Here is a 17,272-nt window from a genome sequence, read left to right as displayed (position 1 = left end):
CAATGCTTTACCATTTCAAAAACTGCCCACTCCAAAACTGCTAAGATGCCCTACTTCCAGCATCTAAGCACATCAGTAAAAACTAGTTCCGATTCCTCAAAAAACTACTTGCAAAGGGGAAAATGCATTTACGCCAGTAACAGATACCAATAGGCTGAGCAGCAATGCAAAAATATCAAATTCAGTTCTCAATCCTAAATAATAGGCAGGATGTACACAGTTAGTAAAGTGAGTTTCTTTACTCTGTGTGAAGCTGACACCTTCTTTCTCAATGAATGGTTTAACTTTGGTAATGTTAGCTAATCTCCAATGGTGTTTTCTTGTGGTGAGTCTAATGTGGTACGTTGCTATGTCCCCTACCAGTTGAGCTTTGTTGCAGTTTTGTGACTATGAAATTTCGGCAAACAAATGTAAGAGAGACACATACATTGTATATCAAGAGTAGTCCACCGCTTGAAGTGTTATTCCTGAAATGAGACAGACACAGGCATGCTATATCAAGTTAAAATGTCTCTGTTGAACTTTGTATTACAAATTAAATAGGTTTATTGATATTTGAAAATACTATAATGTGTGATATAAGATGTTAACTGTATAAATGTAAATTCAGCATTAACAGAACCTTAAAAAGAACGTTCTTTTCCCTTCATTAGTTTAATGTGCCTGCCTTGTGATTTACCCATTTTAATAAACAGAGTACAAGAAAGCAAAAATGAATGGAGAATCTGACTACATAAAACATCTAAATATCTTTTACAATGATTCATGTTGGGCACAAACTGTCACAGATGCTGTGAAGAATTGTCTGAAATCATGCTTGTACAATACTTAAACAAATGCTTGGAAAATGACAGTATTGCATTAAAGTTTCCAATGTTCTTTATTAATGTTTTTTCATCCTATAAATTTGCAGGGTAGTTTATCATTGCTAATTCTTTAAACCCTAATTAGTAATTTGTATATCCGATATAAAGGACAACTCATTTAACCTGATACCCAGCAGTTGTTCGAAAAGAAAAATTCTGCTGAGCGTTCTGGCATCTGGAGTTCAATAATTAAATGTAGCAACCATAAGTAATACAAGATATTTAATGCATACCAATTACTCACCATGTTGCTCAGAAATTGTTTTTTCTCTGTTGTGCTTCCTTTAAATACCAGAAGCAGGTTTTAAAATGTACCCACTATACTTTATACTTTATTAATTGTTGAAATGTACAGTGTAACTATATTTGAGAGTGAAATTTCACACATTATTGCGAGCAAACATATGAATATTTATAAAATGATAATAGATTAATTTCATCTGTGGTAATCAACTAGGAAAATATGTACTTTCATTTTTCACAAATGTATTTTTTCCCCAAATAATCAAATTACATACAATATTACTTGCAATTGCTTAAAAAAATGGTCTGTTCACCCTACAGTACCTTGGTCCCCATTGGAACATGGTTTACTATTAGATGAAATCATGATAGGTAAACTAATTTCTGTGATGATGGCAATCACTCCAACCACCTCATTTCACACTGGGTTACAGTTCCTCAACTCTTTCCATAAAGTGGTCCTTTGCAATCAACTGAAATGTAAAATGCATGACAGTCATTAGACACTATATTGGAACTGAGTGTTCCTTTGTTATTTGTAAATAGAGATGTGATCTTCCTGACTCCAGTAAGTGATGGTGTACCTCATCTCTTACCAGTTGGTCTTGCAGGATCCACAAGTGAGATTAAACATGATCCTGATTAAGTTCAATGCATCAAAAGGTTTGTGACTTTTGAGTAGTAATGTCCACTAGGTACCTCAAAGAATACGTCCTGAGCACAAACTGACACTCCTTGAACCACTCACTGAATTATTATGAGTGATGCTCTAAGGTTCTGAAATCCCAGTAGAACCTTTCTATTACATTCCTGCAATTCCTTGAAACATTCACTTACACGCTGTTTCAGTAAAAAGATTATGTAGATGGGAATCTATGGGGGTGGACATTTGAATGACCTTTTTATCAAATACTAGGTGTCCTCAGTCACAGCTCACAAAAGAGCCATAATAGAAAGAAAAAAGACAAAGCTGGAAATCTTAAAAACAACACAGGAAATGCTTACTGTAGACAACAAGCCTGTCATTATCTGAAAAGAGATAGGTTAACATTTCATGTGGAGAACCTTTGTATGATGAACGATCTCTACCTGAAACATTAAAGTATCTTTTTAGATGCAGGTGGACTTGTTGTCATTTTCCAGCATTTACTATTTTTATTGCAGAGAAGCAGTCAGGAAGCATTAAGTGATTAAATGAGAAAGGCTGCATCCTGTGCTATACCTTTTCTGATTGGTTTCTAGGATATCATATGAGATGTTGGCCTGATTTTCAAAGTTTGCCTTTTTCATGCAACTTTGCCCAAATTTCTGTCACATTACAACCAACTTATGACTTTTTTTTGCAAACCTATGACATTCTGCTGGACAATGTTCTAGGATGTACTTTATAATTAAAAGACTATCCAACACTAAAATACAAATACTATATAAAAATATACTTTTATACAATAAATTCCATACTTGTATACACAATATAGTGAGATGGTTATCCTGACATCGCAATGCTGGGTGTAGCAAAATTCAGCCTCAATGATGGATTTGAGAGAAATCTCCCATTTCCGTATATTTCGAATAAAAAGTCTTTAAATTCTGATGAATCATAGCATTCAAAATCTAAATACTCAAAACTAATTTGGATTTAGAGTATTATTTTGTAGGTAAGGGTATCAAGGGATACGGAGCTAAGGTGGGTAAATGGAGTTGAGGTACAGAGCAATCCTAATCTAATTGAATGGCGGAACAGGCTCGAGGGGCTGAATGGCCTACTCCTGTTCCTATGTTCCTAATTATCAAAATGTTTTTAGGATAAAGGAACCACGATAGATGAATTGATCTCAAAAATCATATTGTAAAGTTTTCATACTAAGGCTATAAATTCAATTCCATTTTTAAATTTAATTTGTCAATAATAATCTCCCCTCCCTCAAAAAAGGTCTAGAAATCAGTTTATAAATCTACTCCAGATTACCCTACAATAAAAACCTCAGTTCTCTAACCAATATGGTGTCAGGTTGGATTAATTGAATGCACCAGCATACGGGACTCCAACTGTTGTACCCCTTCAATGATACATAATTACCATCAGGGGATTTTTCATAAACTTGACAATATACTTACCACCAATAGGGAAGTATAGGTACCTGGATTTTGAGTTTCCCTATTTCCTTACCGTTGTAATATTACTCAGAAAAACTAAAATTAGATATCAGTTTTCCCATTTATACCATTATTATTTCATGATGACTATTCTTAATAAATGAGGGCAATTATATACATGCACCACTCAGATGAATTGATTTTTATTCTTCGATTAGTGGCAATGTACAAAGTGTGCAGCGTCATAGGGCTATTAATGCAGGGTGCACACTGCTGCCACCATTCTATTTCATTTCTGGTGCTGCATGGACTTTAATAAAACAAATCTACTACAACCACTCTGATAGTGGCATAGTGGAGTTGATAATCCCCCTCCCTCCATTATCTAATTTTAGGCCAACATTCTCCACAGTGGCAGTGTATTTATGCAAACTTGACATTTGCTTTTTTTTGGGGGCGGGGGGAGGGATGGTGGGTGGATGATGGAGGAAATGTACATAAATGAAAATTTCCGTATTTAGCTGATGATAATTAATGCATGTTGTTTAGATGGATAGATTTTTTAAAATTATGCATTGTACACTGCAGATGTCCATTAGCATCAGCGTGATAACAGAATTCTTGCTCATATAGTATATGTGATCTCACTATATTTCAAACTGTGGGGCCCATACCACTAGTTGATACAAGGTCTGTCTGGGTGTGGCGAGGATAGGGCTTGCAAGGAGCCAGAATTGATGCTTTATTTTTAACTTGTCTGAATGGTACTAAAGCAGTGCTGCTGTGGTACCTGCTGATTGACTGCAGTTTGTGTCAATCATGCTCCTTCCCAATCGCTCATGCTCCCTATAAGGAAATGACCTCCTCTTGTGAACAATCCAAGCAAGATGATCAGTAAAGTGAAAGTTGCTTTTAGCAACAAATACACCAGAGAAAAATATGTGCTTGGGGAAAATGCAAACTCCTTTGTTCTCGAGAAATGTAGGATTCAGTGACCTGCTCCTTCCTGTGACCCACCATGTAACATCACAAGCACGTCAGAAAATACAGAAAAACTGTTGCATAGACATATAGGAGAAAACGGCAAAACAGAAGTAATAATGGGAGGAAAAACAGGACAGGGAAAAGAGAGAAGAGAGAAAAAACAGAAGTAAAGCAACACAAGAAACACAAGTGGAGGTAAGAAAATGAGAAACAAAAGTGAACAAGGTGCAGAGTTCAGAATTCCCTACTCCTGACCTGCTACGAGAGCAGCCTCCTGTACAACTCATCTGATCTGCTGTCTTCCATCCATTTGAGTCTATTGGCACAAGAGCAAGGGAGTTGGCAGCTGAGCTGTGAAGAAGACAGCTCCATGTGTTTAGTGGGGAATTTTCAGAGCAGGTTGTGCCATGCAACAGGGTTGATTTTAACCCAACCCGCCTGGAGGGAATGTTGCGGACAGGGACATTAAGATGGCAGGAGTTAAGATGGTAGAGGGTTCGCACTGTGTTCCTGAGGTGTTCCTGCCCCTTACCATTTTACACTTGCCCCAGAGGATTGGGGGCCAAATTTTAATGGCAAAGTTGTGTCTCGATGAGATCATTGGGTGCGCATGCCATTTTAACTGTGGGCCCAACTAAGGCCTGCACAGTCTTGAATCCAACAGCTTCCTGGCCATAGGAGGCCCAGGTATGTGTGGCTTTTAAAAATGTTTTAAAGGTTCTGCAGGTGTGCTCCTCCTGGTCCCACAAGAATACCTCGGACCTCCTCTGCTCGCCCAGCCATCACCTCCCCAACCCAGTCGCAGACTTTCCATTTTCCTCCTCCCCTTTCAGGTTCCTTACTTACCTTGTTGGAGTCCAGTTCTGTGGGATCCCCCCATGAAATTGGCTGCTGCCCGCTGGTGATGACAGGGTGGGAGTCGGGTGGGAGTCAGTATCGGGGCAGGTAAATGAGGCCTGGGAGTTAAAATCTCCTGGACCTCACGCTCCAGGGACAAGAACAACTTGAAACTAGTGTCAAGAAGCCAGTATATTATTTTTTTAATATTTGGTTACCACAATGTATATTGTTCACCATTATGTCTACTCCAAAATGTTGAAAATGCAACAAATGAAGTGTTAAAAATCTATTTTTTCCCGTGCTCATGCCTCCTGAATCCACCTTGATTAGAAAATAGTGTAGTCATTTCATAACTCAGAAATGGTTGTAAATGTCAATCAGCTCTTCTTAACTATAATCATAATAACATATGCATATCACATGTGGTATGCATAACTGTTGGGAGCAGTAGGATATGTAAAAATAAATCCCTTTCTAATATTTGAATATATGGAATTCTACAGTTATGCCTTCCCAATATTAATCAGTGAAATATTTTTATTCACCCACCACACCCCACCAGTTTTTCTGTCAGTACTCTGTGACCGAAGTATCCCACTGCTCCCAGTGCTGAAAGACGAAATGTGTTGGCAGAGGGCTGTAATGAGAAAAGCTAAAAAGAAGAAAAGTAGAGAATTTGAGAGACAAAGTTTCACTCTACTTTAAAAGCTTTAAAGAAGAAATGACATAGCCACTCACTATTAAAACATCACAATACCTATTTACATAGGAAAAATGCATTCATCTACAATTATTCATCTTTTTATTCAATTGTTTAAGGTTTTCTGTTTAACTTTAAAATGCCAGAGAAATTTCTATGTGACCTAAATGGATAGTCTCAGATTCTTACCTTTGTGGTCTTAACTCTATTGCCAGAAGCGCACATCCATCCTGAGTTATCTGGTAATGTCTTGCACTCCTCTCCCTCTACACAGGGTTCCATCTCACACCACCATTTCCCAATAACAATGGAAGCTACAGAAGGTCATGGAATAGATAAAAGAAATGGCTAATGAAACATTGTACAAGGAAGAATATTCACGCACTGTAATATGTTCTGTACTCTTTCTAAACAGTCCTCTTGATACAATTTTGTGAAGCCACAAAAATGAACCTAACAGCAGTGTAAAATTTAAACATATTTAATGTTTTAAAACATTATGAATGATTTTGGTATTTCCAGCTCATATGCTTTTAGGGAAGAGAATCATTCAATGCATACATTTTATTTCAAACTGGTCCCTTCAGAGTCCCTGCACTTCATCACATGGTGCATATGTAGGGTCTAAGGTATCCATCCACCTGTAAACAATTCCATCATTCATTGTCATTTGCACACTTTAGATCTTGTCTTAAGTCAACAGGAGGGTCTGTTTCCCTTAAGCTCAATTTGCATTAGGTAAAATTGTAAAACATCACTTCTTAAGGAAGCACTTTGGTGCTTGGCATGGTGCATTAATACCATGCCATACCACAGAATGGTAGAATGTGGTTTTCAACACAGCAACTTCCAACAAGTGTTTATCCCCAGGGAAGCAAGATAAGTTGTAGGGTGGCTCACCATGGGCCATTATTGCTCAACTCATTGAAAGCAATATTGACAGTGGGCTAGGAGGCAGTTGCCAGGTTACACACTATTTCCCTTTCTTTCAGTTAGGGGAATAGTACATAATCTGGATTGATCAAAAGAGAAGAGAAATATTTAAAATTTATATGAACATTTTTATAGACTTGAATTCTATAGACTCTGGAACAGTTCCTACAGATTGGAGGGTGGCAAATGTTACCCCACTATTTAAAAAAAGAGGGAGAGAAAAAACAGGGAATTACAGACCAGTTAGCCTAACATCAGTGGTGGAGAAAATGCGAGAGTCTATTATAAAAGATGTGATAACAGAACACTTGGAGGGCATTAACGGGATTGGACAAAGTGAGCATGGGTTTATGAAAGGGAAATCATGCTTAACAAATCTACTGGAGTTTTTTGAGGATGTAACCAGTAGAATAGATAGGGGAGAACCAGTGGATGTGGTGTATTTGGATTTTCAGAAGGCTTTTGATAAGGTCCCACACAAGAGGTTAGTGTGCAAAATTAAAGCACATGGGATTCGGGGGAATATACTGGCATGGATTGAGAATTGGTTGACAGACAGAAAACAGAGAGTGGGAATAAACGGGTCTTTTTCCGGGTGGCAGGCAGTGACTAGTGGGTTACCGCAAGGATCAGTGCTTGGGCCCCAGCTACTCACAATATAGATCAATGATTTGGATGAGGGAACGAGATGTAACATTTCCAAGTTTGCAGACGACACAAAGCTGGCGTGGAATGTGAGCTGTGAGGAGGATTCAAAGAGGCTCCAATGTGATTTAGACAAGTTGGGTGAGTGGACAAGAACATGGCAGATGCAGTACAATGTGGATAAATGTGAGGTTATCCACTTTGGTTGTAATTATCTGAATGGTGATAGATTGGGAAAAGGGGAGGTGCAACGAGACCTAGGTGTCCTTGTCGCTGAAAGCGAGCATTCAGATGCAGCAAGCAGTTAGGAAGGCTAATGGTAAGTTGGCCTTCATTGCAAGAGGATTGGAGTACAGGAGGAGGGATGTCTTACTGCAGTTATACAGGGCCTTGGTGAGACCACATCTGGAGTATTGTGTGCAGTTTTGGTCTCCTTATCTGAGGAAGGATGTCCTTGCCATGGAGGGAGTGCAACGAAGGTTTACCAGACTGATTCCTGGGATGGCAGGACTGACATATGAGGAGAGATTGGGTCGACTAGGCCTATATTCACTAGAGTTTAGAAGAATGAGAGGTGATCTCATCGAAACATATAAAATTCTAACAGGGCTAGACAGACTAGATGCAGGGCGGATGTTCCCGATGGATGGGGAGTCCAGAACCAGGGGTCACAGTCTCAGGATACAGGGCATGCCATTTAGAACCTAGATGAGGAGAAATTTCTTCACTCAGAGGGTGGTGAACCTGTGGAATTCTCTATCACAGAAGGCAGTGGAGGCCAAGTCATTAGATGTATTCAAGAAGGAGATAGATATATTTCTTAATGCTAAAGGGATCAAGGGATATGGGAAAAAAGCGGGAATAGGGTACTGAGTTAGACAATCAGCTGTGATCATTTTGAATGGTGGAGCAGGCCCGAAGGGCCGAATGGCCTACTCTTGTTCCTATTTTCTATGTTTCTATGTTTTCTTTTACCCTAAACTTACTACCAAGTCCTACTACGTTTCATATTTAAATCACTAGCCATAAACTGCTCCAAATTTTGCATAGTAAGGTAAATATACCGCTATAAATCTAAGCCTGTCATGATAGAATATCCAAGTAAATCTGTTTTTGTCCCAATTGACAGACAAAGATTAAAAGTTGGCTTATTTCCATTATTGGAGTAGTGTAATTATAAAAAAGCTTGGATTTAAGCAAAGCATTCCAAAAACTGTAACAATCTACTGATGGTTTGTGTGAGTCAATACCTCAAAAGGCAAATAAAAAATGATCTTTAATTTGATTTTTATTTTAGAAGATACTAAAAGTTACATTCCGAGCCCTGGTCTAAACCTGGGTTCAAACAGACTGGGTGGTCTGTTGCAAATGATGGATGGATGAGGATTACTATGTTACAAACTGGGTAGCCAGGTGGCGAAGGATAGAACACTAGAGCCTGGTCTTCAGTTGCTTCCATGCCTTTATTCACAGAGATCAACATTACCACCACCACACCGTAGATCAGCTCTCATATAAATGGATACAAGGGAGTCCCCAATTGATACACACCACCTGAATACAATTAACACTAATTGATATAAATCACATGGATATAATTAACACACTAGGCTGCTCAGCTTTTTCAATGGATAATGTAAGTGCCAGCGTATCATTACCCCAAACTGTAATACTCATTTTGTTACCTATAGCAGAGGTGGAGGATTGAAAAGTCACCTAGTAGAGGGAACAACTCATATGAGACTAGGATTGCAAAGCTAGTACAGCAAAACCCAGCATTACTGTCAACCAATACTTATACTGTGGATTAAATTATTGTAGGATGAATATAATCCATTTGTCAACACCTTCATCCCTCAATTGAATGTAACCCAATAGTCAGAAGTGCAGGTTTACTTTAAAAGACATTCTTTTTCACAGCCCCTTTAAAACAGGATACTAAGATCACTATAGATCTGTCTTGCATTTGTTCATATTAGTGATTTCCTTTTGGCAATATGTCTGTTCTGCTAGTTTCAGCAACATTTTGTACAGCCTGGAATATAGCTGAAGTGATGCACTTGTGTCACCAGCCGTCTCCAAATGGCAATGAGAATAGGAAATGATATCTTTCAAGATCATACTTACGCATGAAAGGAGTAGAACTTGAAAGAGGAAGTGAAGTTATTTTCAGCCAGCAGCATCTGCATTAAAATTGCAATTGCCTATTTTCTACACATGTCATTGGGAAATGGAGTCCAACAGGATGGTGGTGTATAGCCACTACACTTGAGAGTCATGAACAACTGCTGCAATGACCAGAATAGCCTTGTTTCGGCCACTACAAATTCCATGAAACAAGAATGAACTACATCCCAATGTACTAGGTCTGTCCTATTAATAGTTTGAAATCAAAGAAAACAGGACAAAATTAAAAGGCTTGCTTAAACCTTATGTACTTTGGGGTTACCTTTTAAACTGAGATTTAGTTCAATATTCCCTCCATTGTACATTTTGAACATTTAACCTATCACCACTGATAATAATGTTGAAGAAACATAGCACATGGGTTTTGAAATCTATCATGATGATGTGAATAAGCCATTATTCATTGTAACAGAGAGAGATGATAACAAAATGACACCCCAAAGGGTATTCATAATACAAATATATTTCAGTTAATTTTGATATGCAGTAAAGATTTATTAGTCTTAAAAATGTCTGAAAGATAAGCTTTTATATTATGTTTAAAGTACAATGTTATAATTTACAGTGATTTGTTCAGTTTTAGTATTCCAAAACTGGGAGTGATGTCCGGTCTTTTGGCATCTAACATATGGTTTATATAAGCTATCAGAATAGAGAAATTGTAATTTTATTACTGATTTGTTCTATAACAGAAGTTCCCTGGCTCAGCAATTGCAATATGTAATAGCTTTTTTTTACGGTTTTGCTCCACTTGCCACAACAGAAAATTGCCGTGCTGAAATGTAATGTAAATAAAGAATCAGAATTTCAGGCAGCAGTAGGGAGACAGTTAAGAACGGCTTAGGAAAAGATGTGAGACTCGATCATTTTTTCTGCCTTTCTTTGATAAAAGTGTAATTAATTTAGTAATGCCTTCGATTAAATGGAAAAGGTTCTCACAGTCTCATTAAGATGCTTTTGGTTTTGTTTGAGGATTTTAAAAGAAGATGCAGCAAAGCACTAAAGATTGTGTTATTTTAGTTCCAGGGAAAATAAATGTGAATCTGCACATTGCTGAATAGAGTGAGACACCAAGCTTCCTCCTTTCGTTGGGCTGACATTGGCTACTGGGCGGATTATACGATTTTGAACTTGGGAATTTCAAAGGTCATGACCTGTAAGACCAACCCCATGAGTAATGTGCTTACTGCAGTTTGCAGCTTAGAATTAACAGCAACATGTACTCTATGTAATACCTACAAATGATAGAAGATAGGCATAGTTTTAAGAATCAAAGATTTAGAGATATAATATTGGACCAACTAAATGGTTCCCAAGAACAGAAATGTTCAAAGTTTCCAGAAACAGTTCCTTTGAAAAGGTCATGGTATAATATAGATAAAGGCACATTGTATACATGGGCTTTCAGAAGACATTTGTTAAGGTGCCACATAAGAAGTTTATTTTGAAAACTATAAAATAAATATTCTCGGGTTGTTGGTGACAGCCAAATTTACTGTCCATTCTTAGTTGCCCTGAGCAGGTTTTTAAACCACTGCAGTCTTGTGGTGATGGTGCTCCCACAATGGCAGGGAATTCCAGGATTTGGACCCAGAGATGATGACGGAACAGAAGAATATGTCCAAGTTAGGATGGTGTACGACACAGTGGTAAAGCAGCCACAGTGTGCCGGTGGTCCAAGAGATGGATATTGAGTTTGGTGGTAGGGTGTCAATAAAGTGAATTGCTCTGTCCTGGATGGTGTCAAGCTTTTTCAGTGTTGTTGTGGATGCACCCATCCAGGCAAGTGGTGAGTATTCCATCACACTTCTGACTTGAGCCTTATAGATGGTGAAGAGTGTGAAGAGGTCAGAAGGTGAGCTAGTCATTGAAGTGTAAATGTAGCCATTGGTGTTGATATGGCTGATCCAGTTCAGCTTCTGGTGACTCATAAGATATTAATGGTGGGGCACTTGGTGATGGTGGTGTTGTTGAAGGCCAGGGGAAGGTTTTGGGGCTTTTTGTGCTGGAGACGACCATTGTCTAGCTCTTATGTGGCATGAATGTTACCTGCCACGAGTCAGCCCAAGCTTGGATGTTATCCTGCTGCAGTCCAGTATGGGCAACTCCATTATTGAAGGAGTTGTAAATGGAGCTGAACATTGTAGAATCATTAACAACAGCCCCACTGCTGACATTATGACAGGTGGAACGTCATTGATGAAGCAGCTGATGATGCTTGGGTCGAGGAACTCTGGCACATTAGACCACATAGTACTAAAGGAAATGCAGACTTATAGATAGACAGGTAGCTGTTATGAATTTGTGCCTTTCTTTCCCTTTCTTATCCTAGATATTTCAGCTTCCATAGTTTATGAGATTATCCTCATCGGTGATTTCTCAGCTCCTTATAGTCTCAAATGTATTTTCACTGGCCCTGATATTTAGGTAAGTTTTAGTAAAGTGCCCAGGATAACAAACAGAAAACTTTTCTTTAAAAGTTTCTTTGGCTACTGGATTTATTCTGTGCCTCCGCAGAACCTTTCTCACATCTTTAAAAACAGGCAGTGTCCTAACATCAGACCTCATTTCGGACTTTAACTATCAAGTGAACAATGGATGAACAAGAAAATAAATAACTGTAATCTAAAAGATATACATTTATATTAGATATTATACTACATTAACTCCTCAAAAGAAAAAATAATAAATCTTAAACTATTTTATAGTTAACCTTTATATACACAGTTTTTCTCTTCTACTTATAGTCTTATCAATTGCGGGACCTAACTGGCCCAACCCATCTCTTTAAAAGTTCCATACTGATTCGATGATTTGAATAGTTCAGGTTCATAAATATTCACCCTACAGTTATGGATTGGAATAACTGTCAGCTAAATCCAATAGTAACTGTTAGTCATACACAAAACTAAGCAAATGACACAGTATTTTTTGTTTGAATATGTCTTGTTTCCTCCCTCCAGCTTGTAGCCTCAGAGACAACTGAACAAATCTTTGCAACATTTGTATCAAATAAGGCAGAGAGAATAATTCTGAATGTACTTGTTTCTGAACTGCTTGTCCGTGAAATTTTGTGGGGTTTTCCCAGTCTCTATCTGGAGTTACAGTAGGAGACCAGTAGTACCAGTACCAGAATTTCAAGGCCTTTATATATTATGACTGAATTAAAGGAACCATTACTAATCTAAAACTAGGCAAATTGTGGCTAGATGACAGTCAGAAAACAGAAGTGATAAATGGATGTTTTTCAGATTGGCAGGATGTGGGTAATGGTGTGCCGCAGGAACCTGTGCTGGGACCTCTTGTTTTACATTTATATATATATAACTTGGACATAGTCACAAGAGTTTGCAGAGAATGCCAAATTAGAGGACATGGGAAATCTTTGACGAAGAATGCAGGAGGGCATAGACATGTCAGTGGAGTCGGCAGATAGATGGCAAGGGCAGTTCAATAAAGAAAAATGTGAAGTAGCACATTTTAAGAAAAAGAACAATGAAAGGCTGTATATCCTAAATGATAAATTTCTTAACAAGGTGGAGAAATAGAGAGATCTCGGGGAACAGATACATAGATCTTTAAAGATGGGGGCACAGATATAAAAGGCCATAAAAAGGTAAATGGGATTCTGAGTTTTATACAAAGGGGTATTGAATATAATAACAAGGACATGTTATTGAATTTATACAAGAAATTGGTACGGTTACGGATGGAGTATCATATGCAGTTCTGAGCACCCCATTATAGGAAGACTATTAGAGAAATGGAAAGAGCACAGTGGCCCAGAATCCTCTGCCAAAATAAAGGCAGGTTTAATGGTGCTTGCTGTTACTAATGTGTAAATCATCCAGTAACCTGGCGAGGAAGAGATATCCCGTGAATTGCAAATTGCCACTATTTGCGCCGCTCCCCGTTAGCTTCGCGGAAATGACAGCTCGCCCTCAACTGCCCCGTGAGTTTCATGGAGTTGCTGCATTTGCACATTAATTGCCAATTAAACGCATCCCAGAAAGCTAGGGCTGGTACTTAACAGCACAAGTACCTTTTTAATGAGGAGGTTTATGTTCCTGCAATGCCAATCAATATCTCCAGTCCAGAAAGGGAACAATTTAAACTGTGGATTTCATTCCTACAGGTAGTAAATTGTTGTTAGAGATTTTTAAAATTTAAAATTTAAGTTTCTGAAACTTTTTTCTTACTTTTTCTTTCTGCTTCTTTTGTCTCTCTCTTAATCTATTCTTTCTTTTCCTCTTTATTTCTCTTTCTGTTCCTGATTTGACTCTAATTCGCCCACTCTAATTCACCCACCTCAGCGTCTTTCTGAATCCTTAAATCTCATTGGTTAACGAGATAGACTGTTGGTCCCGCCATTCACCAAGGTCCCAGATGACCCATTGCCCTCCCTGTGCCGTTATCAGCTCGCACTTCCAGCAAGTTACAGGGCAAACATTTTTGGAGCTGAAGGGTGATGGAAAGAAGTCTAACTAAAGGGGCACGCTGCAAGATGCCCCGATCCAGCAAATTCCGGGCCAATGAAGATTTACTCGAATAATACTGGGTTGCAGTTATGAACAAAGGCTCAAAACACCAGGACTTTTCTCACTAGAACAGAGAAAATTAAAGGGGAGGAAAAGAGATTTTCAATATTATGAATGGGTTTGAGAGTGTAAACAGTGAATCATTGTTTCTACTGTTAGGCAAAATTGGTAATAAGGTGGCATAGACTGAGGATTATGATTAGAAGAACAAAGGGGAAACTTCGAAGAAATTCTTCATACAGTAGGCGCACAGCACTTGGCATTCTTTACCATGGGGCTATTTAGGTGGAGACTATAACATCACTTAAAATGGGATTGGAGATGTAATTGAAAAGGAAAATATAAAAGGATATTGGAAAATTGCAGGGATATGGGATTAAAGTAGATATTTTCAGATCTTGCAGCTGCACAGACACCTTGGGCTAAATTGTCTCTTTTTGTGCTATAATTTCTAAGATTCTACTGGGGCGTCTTTGGAAGGTTTAACATTGCAGCAGTCATGAATAACCCATGCTGACCTCAAATGCTGTCCTGTTGGCTGCCAGGAAAAGTTTGCCCAACACCAGAATCTGCACCGGTTGGAACCAAACTTTTATGCTGTAGTTACTTTTTTTATTATTTCAGCAACTTTTTAATGGTAATAATGAATAATTTTCAGTGAGAGATATGACTGGCAATGTGTGAGTCAATGTGAAATTGTGCTCTCCTCTCTGTACAAAACATAGCACTTTTGACAATACCTCTTAAGTGGGCATTATACCACATCACTGAATGACAAAGTCTGTGAAGATGATCGTGAGATTAGCACATCTGAATTAAAAAGTGGGTATTGAAAAGTGTAGTTGTACCCAACTGTGAAAGGATGAACATAAGTAAACACAGTAAGATAAAAGCCCACTCAGCTCATGAAACCCACTCCATCCATAATGGGCCATGTATCATGGACTAGAATCTACCCCATTTATTTAGACTCCTGAGGGAAAGATTCACAAGATTTCTCCCCAGTAACAAAAGTATTCAAGCAAAACTCTATGTATCATTACATGTACATTATTGAATTCTAGTTGGTTGCTTTCTGCAGATAACATTTGCATTGTCCCAGCAACAGGGGAGTAATTTTCATCATGGAGTATTTGGCAATCTCTGTCTATACTCATCTGTATAACCTTCCGACCCATTCCTAATGTTAATATTTTGCTGGAAATCAGTTCTGTATTTCCAAATAATCTCTAGTAAAAGTTAAGATTTGTTAATTTTGTACTAACATCCTGTATTTTGTACTCACTGTTCAAGTTAAATAAATTTATTTGGATTTACATTATTAATTCCTCATGACATTGGATCATGTATCATTTCAATTTTTCTTTCTCTAATGAAAACTGAAAAAATTCAGTTCTGAGTCTGTGAGCAATGTATCACCAATGTATCAACGTCCTTCTGGAGTTAGAATACCCAGCACACATTAGGGCACATTCAGTGAGGCTGCGCTCCCAGGGCAGAGTGTGAGTCAAGGATAACACTTTAGCCCCATTTCTCTGCTCCTCACTCCCAACTAGCGAGGCTCCAGGAGTGGAGCCTTGCTGAATTTGAACTAATATTCCAAACATGGCTCCACCACCTACTGTACAAGCATTAAAATAACATGATTGACTTTTAATCAAATGCTTGTGAAATGCATCCCACTACTTGACTAGACTTGTTGATAACACTTTCATATTGACTGGATACTTCCAGTAAATGATCAGTATCTTGGCTCGGAAGATCAGGAAGTAGAATCAGTATGAGTGGAAATAAGAAATAACAAGGGGCAGAAAACACTGGTGGGAGTAGTTTATAGGCCCCCTAATAGTAGTAATACCATTGGACAGAGTATTAATCATGAAAAAATAGGAGCTTGTTACAAAGGTAATGCAGTAATCGTGGGGGACTTTAATCTTCATATAGACCGGACAAATCAAATTGGCAAAGGTAGTCTGGAGGATGAGTTCATGGAATGCAATCGAGATGGTTTCCTAGAGCAATACATCATGGAACCAACCAGGGAACAGGCTATTTTAGATCTTGTATTATGTAATGAGACAGGGTTAATTAGTAAACTCACAGTAAGAGATCCTCTGGGGAAGATTGATCATAATATGATAGAATTTCACATTGAGTTTGAGAGTGACATACTTAAGTCAGAAACTAGAGTCTTAAACTTAAATAAAGTCAATTACATAGGTTTGAGGGGAGAGTTGGCTAAGGTAGATTGGGAAACCAAATTAAAGGTTATGACGGCTAAAAAGCAATGGCAAACATTTAAAGAAATATTTCAATATTCTCAACAAATATACATTCCTTTGAGAAATAAAAATTCCATGGGAAAAGTGATCCACCCGCTGCTAACGAAAGAAGTTAAGGATAGTATTAGATTAAAAGAAGAGGCCTACAATGTTGCCAAGAAGAGTGGTAAGACTGAGGATTGAGAGAGTTTTAGAAACCAGCAAAGGACGACCAAAAAATTGATAAAAAGAGAGAAAATAGAATATAAAAGTAAACTAGCAAGAAATATAAAAACGGATTGTAAGAGCTTCTACAAGTATGTAAAAAGGAAGAGAGTAGCAAAAGTAAACATTGGTCCCTTTTAGAGGCTGAGACAGGAGAAATTATAATGGGGAATCAGGAAATGGCAGATGCGTTAAACAAATAATTTGTATCTGTCTTCACAGTAGAAGACACAAAAAAGTACCAGAAATAGTTGGGAATCATGGGTCTAATGAGAGTGAGGAAAAAGTAATTAATATCAGTGGAGAAAAAGTACTTGAGAAACTAATGGGACTAAAAGCTCATAAATTCCCTGGACCTGATGGCCGATATCCGAGGGTTCTAAAAGAGGTGGCTCCAGAGATAGTGGATGCATTGGTTATAATCTTCCAAAATTCCTTAGATTCTAGTACGGTCCAATTGGATAGGAAGGTAGTAAATTTGACCCCGTTATTCAAGAAAGGAGGGAGAGAGAAAACAGGGAACTGTAGGCCAGTTAGCTTGACATCAGTTGTCAGGAAAATGCTGGAATCCACTATTAAGGAAGTGGTAACATGGTACTTAGAAAATCATAATATGATTCGGCAGAGTCAACATGGTTTTATGAAAGGGAAATCATGTTTGACAAATCTATTAGAGTTTTTTGAGGATGTAACTAGCAAGGTAGATAAAGGGAAACCAGAGGATGTAGTATATTTGGATTTTCAAAAGGCATT

General features: G+C 38.1%; 1 protein-coding gene across 3 annotated transcripts in view; it reads right to left on the bottom strand.

The window, feature by feature from the left end:
- Positions 1-17,272, bottom strand: part of LOC137334417 (chemokine-like protein TAFA-1) — a 340,643-nt gene that overhangs the window by 22,260 nt on the left and 301,111 nt on the right. Inside the window, exons 4-5 of one of the 3 annotated variants that reach the window (XR_010966142.1) lie at positions 5,920-6,044; positions 1,434-1,582 (exon numbers count right to left, since the gene is read on the bottom strand). Coding sequence is in view for 2 of the 3 variants with exons in the window: in XM_067999128.1 (XP_067855229.1) it covers positions 1,538-1,582; positions 5,920-6,044 (170 nt within the window). In the remaining variant the exon portion in view is untranslated. Of the gene's footprint in view, positions 1-918; positions 1,583-5,919; positions 6,045-17,272 lie in introns of those variants that run through there. The other 2 variants (XM_067999128.1, XM_067999129.1) reach the window with 2 other exon arrangements.

The sequence above is a fragment of the Heptranchias perlo genome, chromosome 17 (assembly GCF_035084215.1).
Source record: "Heptranchias perlo isolate sHepPer1 chromosome 17, sHepPer1.hap1, whole genome shotgun sequence".
Lineage (NCBI taxonomy): Eukaryota > Metazoa > Chordata > Chondrichthyes > Hexanchiformes > Hexanchidae > Heptranchias > Heptranchias perlo.
This window is presented reverse-complemented; position numbering and strand designations above follow the sequence as displayed.